This window comes from Corvus brachyrhynchos, unplaced genomic scaffold, assembly GCF_000691975.1.
Source record: "Corvus brachyrhynchos isolate BGI_N302 unplaced genomic scaffold, ASM69197v1 scaffold615, whole genome shotgun sequence".
NCBI classification, from domain to species: domain Eukaryota; kingdom Metazoa; phylum Chordata; class Aves; order Passeriformes; family Corvidae; genus Corvus; species Corvus brachyrhynchos.
This window is the reverse complement of record NW_008238339.1, coordinates 33413-43933: the sequence shown is the minus strand read 5'-3', so window position 1 is coordinate 43933 and position 10521 is coordinate 33413. Positions and strand designations below refer to the sequence as shown.

Genomic DNA, 10521 nt, shown 5'->3' with positions numbered 1-10521 from the left:
CCCTGGAATTTCAGATTTTCTCCCTTTTCTACTGGACTGCGTCAAAATCAGAACACATTGGGAGGACTTTCCATCGAGCACAGAGGGCCTGGCCCTGGGCCAAGCCCCAGCTCCGAGGAGACCAAAAGGAGGACTCTAACACTTTCCCAGGTTTTTTCTCCACAGCGAGAGATTTTATTTAGCATTGTTTTCCTTTTCCCATGTGTTTGTTAAATAAATAGTTTTTATCTCTTTCACTTTCCTTTGAGGAAAATTTATTTTCCCTGAACCTGGTGGGGGAGGGGTAGTGACCTGCCTTCTCTCAGAGGATATATTTCTAAATTTGGCCAAACTGGCACAATACCTTAAAATCCCTACTGAATGTCTCCAATAAAACTAACATTTTAATTTTCCCCTTTCATACACAGAACTCCCTATTATAAATAGTAGTTTCCAAGACAACACTGCATTCTCCTAATTACATGTCATAATCCAATTTATAGGGTAAAGAAAATAATTTACAGGAGAAAAATACTTCAAAAGAAACAAGTTACACCTAAGCTTTTGAAGGTTTTCAGAATGTACTTATTTACAACTAACTACTAAGCAAGTTAGTTAAAACTCATAGTACATCCTTAAGAAACACTGAAACTTTATGATCATATCAGTAAGTTATCAGCAATATGTTATACAAGTTCTTTACAGAAGTGTAAAATACACACAACTATTAAAACTTACCTATTATAATATCTGCCTCCCATCATAAACTGATTGCTTGATGTTGGACATATTTTAAAACGCTGAATATTTTCACTGGTCCGAAAATAAAGTGAGTAATCACCAGGTGTATTATCTGAAGGCCTCACAAGAAAACTGCACACCTGACCAACTGAAAAGATATAATAATACAGCATTATTAACTGTTACTTAGTGTCACTTATGAGCCCTTATCAAAGCTCTTTCTGTACAAATTAGCAAGAATTGCACATTTAAAGGAGAAAGTCTGATCTAAGTTCCAACAGTGATCCCCATTCTTCCCCCAAATAGGATGAAATAGTACTAAACTGCCAAAGTTAATGTCAAATTATTTGGCTGTAGGTGACAACTTATCCCAAACTTTTGTCACCTCTTTACAAGAGCATATGGTGTGCATATGAGTTTTGACAATATTTTCAAAAAACCTAAAGAATTTTGTTCTCATATTTAAGGTATGTTATTTGACAGTATGAGTCTGAAATCTTGATGTTTTCATTTTAAAAATTATTTCCTCTATGAGGAGACTAAAGTTTAATACATTCTCCCATAAGTATATAACAGCATCAAGCCTTCCAGAGTTCAAGAAGTGTTTGGACAACACTCTCAGGCACACGGTGATTCTTGGGGGATGGTTCTGTGCAGGGCCAGGAGTTGGACTCAATGATCCTTGTGGGTCCCTGCCAACCCAGAATATTCTGTGATTCTGTGAACAGCATTTTCTCCTCAGCATTTTAATGAAGCCCAAGATATATTTATGTATATTACAATTTTTTTAATTAGCTGTTTCAATCAGAATTCTGAAACTAACTTTACTTGAGAACATAAAATACCCCCTCAATGCTCAGCCATGAGGTTTTTTCCAATGTAGTAGCAACCACAGATCTGATGCTCATATGTTCATACAGAAAAAAAACCTGGTTTTCCTGCAGTCTCAAAGGATTGTCTCATTCCCCTACCACTGTATTTCCATCTGAAATAAAAGTACCTGTCATCAGTAAATTGTAAGCTTCTTGTTTGGAGATCTTCCCATGGAACCATCTTAAAGAGAAAAATTAGAAAGCAAGACTATCAGCTCTCTTTTTTAGGAGTTGTGACATCTAAGGCTCAGACATCTATGAATTCATCTTTGTTTAAAAAATCTAGTAAATATAGATTATATAAGCAACTGTTATGTTATTCAGCAATTCTGCTTTTCTACCGTGGCAGTCTGTTATAGACTGCCCAACCAGGGTGAAGAGCTGGATGGACTATTCTGTAAGCAGTTGGCTGGTGCTTCATCACCATCAACCCTTGTTCTTGTGGGAGACTTTACCCTGATTGACATCTGCTGGAAACACAACACAGCAGAGAGGAGGCAGTCTAGGAAGTTCCTGGAATGTGTGGAAAATAACTTCTTGACACTCACTATCAGGAGTGAGGCCCTGCTAGACCTGCAGTTTACAAACAGAGAAAGGCTGGTGGGGGATGTGGTGGTAGGAGGCTGCCTTGGGCACAGCAACCGTGAAATGATAGTTTCAATTCTTGGTAAAATAAGGAAGGTGGTCAAAAAAAGGTCTACATTGGACTTCTGGAGAGCAGCCTCTGGCATATTCAGGACACTGGTTCACAGAGTCTCTTGGGAAACAGTCCTTAACAAAAGGGTCTAGGAACACCAGACATATTTAAAAAACAAGTTGTGAAGGCAGAGGAGCAGAACATTCCCATGTACCAAAAGATGAGCAAGTACGGAATAAGACCAGCTTGACTGAACAGGGAGCTTTCACAGGAACTCAGGGGAAATAAAAGTGAGTTTATGACCTTTGGAAGAAGGGGCAGGCAACTCAGGAAGAGTACAAGGATGTTGTTAGGTCATGCAGAGAGGGAATTAGAAAGGCAAAAGCCCAGTTGGAATTCAATCTGGCTACTGTCATAAAAGAAAATAAAAAGTATTTTTACAAATGCATTAACAACAAAAGGAGGGCCAAGGAAAATCTCCATCCTTTATTGGATGAAGGGGGAGGATGGGATGGACACATTGCCCTCAAGGATGAGGAAAAGGCTGAGGTACTTAATACCTTCTTTGCCTCAGTCCTTAACAAAGACCAGTTATCCTCAGGGTACCCAGCCCCCTGAGCTGGTAGACAGGGACATGGAGCAGAATAGATCCCCTGCAATCCAGAAGGAAGCAGTTAGTGACCTGCTGAGCCACTTAGATACTCACAAGTCTATGGGGCCTGATGGGATTCACCTGAGGGTACTGAGGGAGCTGGTGGAAGAGCTTCCTAAGCTGCCCTCCATTATTTATCATCAGTCCTGGTGAACCACAGAGGTCCCAGATGACTGGAGGTTGGCCAACGTGATGACCATCTACAAGAGGATCCAGGGAACTACAGGCCTGTCAGCCTGACCAACAGATCATCTTGAGTGCCGTCACACAGCACATGCAGAAAAAACAGGTGATCAGGCCTAGCCAACATGGGTTTAGGAAAGGCAAGTCCTGCTTGACCAATGTGATCTGCTTTTCTGACCAGGTGACCTGCCTAGTGGATGAGGGAAAGGCTGTGGATGTTGTCTACCTGGACTTCAGCAAAGCCTTTGATACTGTCTCTCACAGCATTCTCCTGGAGAAGCTGAAGCCCATGGCTTGGACAGGTGCACTCTTTGATGGGTAAAAAACTGGCTGGATGGCCGGGCCCAGAGAGTGATGGTGAATGGTGCTACAGCGAGTTTGTATCTGGTCACTAGTGGTGTTACCCAAGGCTCAGTGTTGGGGCCAGTCCTGTTTAATATCTTTATTGATAATCTGGATGTGAGGATAAAGTGCACCCTCAGTAAGTTTGCAGATGACACCAAGTTGGGCGGGAGTGTTGATCTGCTGGAGGGTAGGAAGGCTCTGCAGAGGGATCTGAACATGCTGGATCAACAGGCCAAGACCAACAGTATGAGGTTCAACAATGCCAAGTGCCAGGTCCTGCACTTGGGTCAAAACAACTCCATGCAGCGCTACAGCCTGGGTTGACATCTAGCTGAACATGAGCCAGCGTGTGCCCAGGTGGCCAAGAAGGCCAATGACATCCTGGCCTGTATCAAGAATAGTGTAGCCAGCAAGATTAGGGTAGTGATTTGCCTCCCTGTACTCACCACTGGTGAAGCCACACCTCAAATACTGTGTTTAGTTCTGGGCCCCTCACTGCAAGAAGGACATTGATGTGCTGGAGTGTGTCTAGAGAAGGGCAACAAAGCTGGTGAAGGGTCTAGAGAGTAAATCCTCTGAGGAATGGCTGAGTGTACTGGGGTTGTTTAGCCTGGAGAAGAGGAGGCTCAGGAGAGACCTTACCACTCTCTACAACTACCAGAAAGGAGGTTGCAGCCAGATGGGGGTCAGCCTCTTCTACCAGGTAACTAGTGACAGGACAAGAGGACATAGCCTCAAGCTGTGCCAGGGGAGGTTCAGGTTGGACATCAGGAGGAATTTCTTCACAGAAAGGGTTGTTATACATTGGAATGGGCTGCCCAGGGAGGTGGTGGAGTTACCCTCCCTGGAGGTGTTCAAGAAAGACTGGATGTGGCACTTAGTGCTCTGGTCTAGTTGACAAGATGGTGATCAGTCAAAGGCTGGATTCAATCTCAGAGGTCTTTTCCAACTCAAATGATTCTGTGAAATAGCCCAAAATGGGACCAAACTAGGGCCTTAAAGGGAAAGTTGCACCAGGGGAGGTTTAGATTAGGTATTAGGAAAAATTTCTTTATCTGGGAGCAGGAAAGGATTGTAAAGCATTTAAACAGACTGCCCAGGAAAGTGGTGGAGTCACCATCTCTGGAAGTGTTCCAAAAAATGTATGGATATGGCACTTGAGGACATGGTTTAGTGGTGAATATGGTGGTGGGGCTGGGTTGATGGTTGGACTTGATGATCTTAGAGGTCTTTTCCAACCTTAATGATTCTGTGATTTTGTGTAAAAGAAAGCCTCTTATACATCAAAAAAGAGCTCTAGTTCTAACTTACTTTCTATATTACCTTTACAGGAAAATCCCTGTCTATTGGAATATTTACAGAAATCCCCGCCTCCCCTGGAATCTTCTGAGCAGCATGAGTAACTGAATTGAGTATCAAAGCTTTAAGATTCCACTACAAACTACTTTGTTAAAAAAAAAAAAATCCTGTATTTGAAGGCATCCCTATTACTGTTATGCTGCTATACCAAACTGACTAGCACTGTTGCCTTTGTAAAATCATGGCTCAGGCCTGTTACTTTGGCTAAGTAGAAAAGGACTGTGGGAAAGAGACAGCTGAATTAGGGGTAGAAAAACATGCTGCGTGACCATCGCGTGCTCACATCGTAGTGTATGGTGGTTGGTTGAATTATGTTTGTTATGCTTTAAAACTATGTAAACTGATAACCGGCTAACTGCTTAAAAAGGCCAGATTTTTGCAATAAAGGGCTCTCCTTTGCACCTGCCTGGGGACTCTGCATTGCTTCTTATCGCAACATAGCACAACACTGAAAACCTGTAAACTGAAGCCACATACCAATCATTTTCTTTCCCCTATTAGGAACAAAAACAAACCACCAAGAAAACACCACCAGAAGAAATGCCTTCTTCTAACATCAGTCCTTTGGAGACTGCAAACTGGGCAAAAAATACAGAAAGCGGAAGCTGCAATTATTGCAAGCAAATAGAGGACAGATGAAGTTATCCAGATACTAGAAATTTTCTGTAACTTTCATTTGCTGCTCATCTTTACAACTGAAAATAATATAACAATCAAGTTTCCTGTATCAATTCACTGTTCATTGTAAATTGTATTTTTTTTTATTATTATTTAACAAGTTGGAATTCACTGCAAACAGATTACTCTAGTGTCTCCTGTTTTTCATTTAAAGTGCTAGCACGAGGCTAATATCAAGTGTTACTATTACACTATCATTCCTCTAAATGATACTTTGATCCCTCTCCTGCACTTAGAGTTGAGCAGACCTGAAAAAAGGTTACCTCTAAGCTAAACTGTATGTGTATAAAAAATCCCCATAAATCAGAAAACACCACATCCTCCATTGTATATATTCTAGGTAAAGTGATCACAGAGACTCATTCAAGATTTTCACTGCAAAACCCATTAACATTAGGCATAACTAATACAAGACTTCGTGTCAATGACCTATGCAACTTCAACAGCTAGAATAGAAGAAAAGTCTTAAGATTAAAAATCAAATACATACAACTTTGGTTCACCTTCCCAATTTCATAACTAAAGTTTACAAACAGTTGTTTTATTATTTGTTTTTAATAAAAAACAAAAAAATCCTTACATTTTGCCTTCATGTGGATCTTCTTCTCTTCCCTAATAGGAGAATTAACATATTAAGTGCATGACAACAGTATGCTTGAGTTTAGAAAAGTAAACTTCATCGGTTAAGACCTTCTGTAGAAATAAACAACACTAAGAAGTCCAAGACATTTTTGAACTAGATGGCTTATTGCACAGTTCATGTAAAGAGGTTTTCAACTTCATTCACTGGAATTCAGTGGAAATTCAGCCATAACATGTTATTTCAAAAGATTGTTTCTGTCACTCTTCAAGTCCTTCTTTACATGTGGTAACTTAAATCTCAACTTTCGTGAACTTCAGCCACTAATGTAGAAATTTATACTTAGATACTCTATCATTTCAATTTAGCCATTCACATCCTGATATAGATGTGAGAAGAGGTGAAGCAAACTCTACTAATAGCAATATATGTATGCTGCAAAGCAAACATCATCAAGACTCCAAAGCAGTGGTGAACTTCTTTGAAAAAAAAGCATGTGGGAAGGTGGGGTGGGTGTTTTTGTCCATTAAATCATCTCTTGTCCTGTAGTAAATCAATTATCTTTGTCACCTGATTAGCTTCCTGACTTGCATAAGCCCTTCTAGGTATAATTAACTCATCAATATTTTGATATCCACACTTGGCCCTTAAAAAAAATGAAAACAAAGACATACGGCAAAATTTGAGTCTATACATTTATGAATATTTCATAGCAAACAAACAAACAAAAAGAATGTAACTGAATGACTAGCAAGTTATTTATCAGGACTGGTGAGTTTAGGGAACTGCTTAATAAGTTCACAGTATCATTCATTTGCACATGAGCTTTTTTGGATAACGAGAAGAGGTACTTTGGATATTAAATTAGACTTAATGGTTTGTTAAACTACTTGTAAACTGGCAGATTCAAATACTGCAGGAAGGTTTAGAAAGTACATAAAGTCAGGCAACTAAATGACAGTAGTTTGGTTTAATTTCAATGTTAACTTCCACACACAACTAACAAAAAATAAAAATCAAATCTCAGTTCTGCAACAGATTTGAATATAAAATTACTTACCACTTCTTCTACCAGGTCTTCTACTATAAGACCTTGTTCATCTGTCCGTAGGTTTGTAACCCACATCCAGCCATCTTCCAATTCATTATGCACAATAAACATATCTCCTTTAAGGAAACTGAAGAGAGTTACAGTAAGACGTATGTTAAAAGTACAATCATAATACAAAGTTTAATGAACACAGTGAATTCTTGAGCATAGTTTCAGAAAAACATTTTAGAAAATCTGACCATGAAAGATACATTTATTGGTATCCCAAGCACACCGTGTGCATTTTTCACATAGTTTAAGTAGGTATGAATATCACATGAATGTTTATCTTTCTTTATTTTACATTCAGAGTCTAATAGATAAAGTACGCTAGGGACACATAAAACAAAAAACACCACAACAACATTAGAAGATAGTAACATTCTTTTATCAAGAGGGACCAAATACTAAACACAAGTAAAAACAATCAAAGATTTCCTTAATAGTCTAAAAAAATAATATTTCTATCAAAACCGAATTTTGTATAATAAAGCCTATGGAATATCTACTATTTAAGTATTTGGATATGAAGATAAGTGCTAAAAAGAAGATACAGAACAGTTCCTTGAGAAGACATGCAAATAACTACAAATAAGAGTATAAATACAAAGCATTAAAACATTCAAAGGAGTTTCATTGCTGGAAGGTTAGTATAAGTTATTCCTTAAAGTGTAATCTCAAACTCAGGTATACTAGTTTTCACTAGAATAGAGTTAAATTTCTTCATAGTAGCTCCTATGGGGGGGCAGACAGCGTGCTTGGGGACTGGCTGGTATGCAATTGTTTTCATTTGCGTAACTTGTTTTTCTTGGGTTTTATTTCCCTCTCTCTTTGTCAGTTGGTGAGTGGGCGTTTTTCAATTTTTTAAAATTTATTTTTAATGATTAAAACTGTCTTTATCTCAACCCATGGATGTCTCATTTTTACCCTTCTAATTCTTCCCCCATCCCACCAGGAGGGAGGGAGCAAGAGGCTGTGTGATGCTTAGCTGCCATCTGGAGTTAAACCACAACAGTCCTTTTTGGTACCCAACAGGGTCCTCAAAGGATTTGAGATAAGAGATTTTACCAGAAGGTATTAGAAGGAACTTATATCTGTTAACAGTTGCTGGTCCCAATATTGATCTACCTTCTAAACATTAGTTTATCTGATCTGTGCCATGCTCCCTTTTTTACTGTACATGTTAAAGACTGGTTTTGCCTTTTGCCGTTTTTTGTGCTCTGTAGCACTTAATGGTGTTTTGTCTGGGATATTTATTACTAAAACACTAGCCTTGAGCTTAATCTGCTATTTGGGCTCTGTACTGATTCCATTACTGTACTTCAGGAACTGTCTCATGGAGACAAATAACAATTACACTTCCTCCAAGAGGATTTTCATGGAGGAAATGGAGAATGGCACCTTCACCACCTTCTTATGTGATGTTTTCTCCCTTGTTATAACAACTCTTCAGTATCTTAAACATTCTTGGGTAATGAAAATACTCCTTTTGGTATTTCGTTGTGGGGTATGCCCAGCCCCTGCCCTGGAAAGAGGCCTGCTGAGGTAAAGAGATTGCATAACCTCCCAGCAGAATCCCCTTGGAAAAGGCAGCACTTTTCGGTGAGGGTGAGAGAAAACAAGAACCATGATCCTCTGAGAGACCCTATGTAGATTCTTTGTAACCCATTGGCTTTTACCCCCTCACACCCACCCTTGTATCCCTATAAGATCTACCCTTCTCCCCCTTTCAGTTCAGAGAGCTTGTCCCTGGCCTCCCCTTCGCAGGTGCGGACTAATAAAGCTGCCTCATGCGGAACTGCTAAACGAGCCTCTCGTCTCTCTCCTCCTGGTCCAGCCTGGGGTTTGCCTTGCAGAATAAGAGCTGAAGTCACTCTCACTGAAATCACTAAAGAGGTGACAGCCTGCTGGGACAGGCACCTTTCTACAAAGGCACCCCGGCAGCTGAGGGAATGCCGTAGCCCTCTGGAAGACTGTCCCTTGTGGGACACTCTCTCTGGGTCAGTCACGGGTTCCTGAGTCTGCACCACAGACCCCAACCCGGCCACGATATTTCTTAGAATATTGTTTTGGCTTTTTCCAAGGTTAACAAGCAATTTAGGAATATCACCCAGACCCCACAGCAGTGTGGTTATGGGTGGCAAGGTGTCTTGGTTTAAGACAATTTAAGAGATGGACACTCTAAAGTGACTTACCTCCCCTTATAGTTTTAAGCAATCCCTTTCCACCAATAAGGAGAAATGAATATGAGTAGATATAAGTGAAAAAATAACGGTTTACTAAAAAAAACCAAAATAGCAACAGGCAAAAAATAACAGTAATAGGCACTAGTTACAAAGCTGCTGAAATCTCACGCATACCCCAGGAACAAAGAGAAACTCAAAATGGGAGAGTAACCCCTTTCCCAAGATTACGCCCTCCGCAAGCAACCATGTGTGAGGAGGCAAAGGGAAAAGATGGTGGACAAACCCTGCTTGGCTCAACCTTCCCCCTGGAAAACAAAGTGGGAAGCTAGGAGCTTACGAAGCAGCTCTAGTGGCAGATGGGAATTGCTGGCGTGTGTGAGGTCAGTGCTGCCGCTTGCTGCCACCTCCTGCTACCCCACTGGACTGTGCCGGTGTTGGTGCTGCTGTCTTGGGTCCCTGTTTCAATGGGGAGGAAGAGAAGAAAATGGACTCTCAAGCACGGATGAGCAGTGGCCCAAACCCAGCCTGGCTCCAGCTTCATGCTGCCAATAGGTGTTGCAAATTTCACTCTGAAACAGTTTTTGATTGTGAAATGCAGCTTCTCAGATTGCTACTGTTGAGAGTAGAGCCAAAAGGCAAGAGGGAGCTCTGCTTGGGCAACTCTGACTTTTTAAAATGGCCCTGGCAACCTCCTGTAATGGTTTGGTCCAAAATACTCATTACTGTTTACCTTCTGTGAGATAAGAATTAGGAGAAAAGCAAAGCAGGCACCAAACTTGAAAGAATATAAAGAAGTTTATTAACAGACCTAAAAGAAGGAAAAAGAAAAGAAAAAAAAATAAAATCATGCCACACCTTCAGAACTCTTCTCCTTCCCCCCCCTTCCTCACTTCTCCCACTGACAACGTAAAAAGACAACCCTTGAGATGTTCAGTCTGTTTACCACTTCCATAATAGCCTTGTTCAGTTCATTTAGGAAGAGGAATCTCTCTTGCCCATGCTATGGAGAAATTATCACAACGAGACAGCTGCCCGGATTGGTTTTCTGCTCGCATCATGTGAGAGTCCCCCTCCCATGACTTGCAGCTTTTCCCACAACTGCTTTCGAGGGTCCACTCTTGAAGTTTCTTGGGGTACAATTTTAAGGTTGAGCAGTTCAGAAACAAAAGTTCTCTTCACCCATCTCTGGGAGCATTTCATCTCTAAGAACAGAGGCCCT

At 40.6% G+C, this 10521-nt stretch overlaps 1 protein-coding gene across 1 annotated transcript in view; it reads right to left on the bottom strand.

Annotated features, from left to right (window-relative positions):
* Positions 1 to 717: 717 nt before the first annotated feature.
* The window catches only part of LOC103616113 (ras GTPase-activating protein 1-like), a gene marked incomplete at its 3' end in the record, with an annotated part of 35049 nt that continues 25245 nt past the window's right edge, over positions 718 to 10521 (bottom strand). Inside the window, exons 6-9 of the mRNA XM_017734999.1 lie at positions 7087 to 7204; positions 6027 to 6058; positions 1721 to 1773; positions 718 to 868 (exon numbers count right to left, since the gene is read on the bottom strand). Coding sequence (XP_017590488.1) covers positions 718 to 868; positions 1721 to 1773; positions 6027 to 6058; positions 7087 to 7204 — 354 coding nt within the window. The remainder of the gene's footprint in view (positions 869 to 1720; positions 1774 to 6026; positions 6059 to 7086; positions 7205 to 10521) is intronic.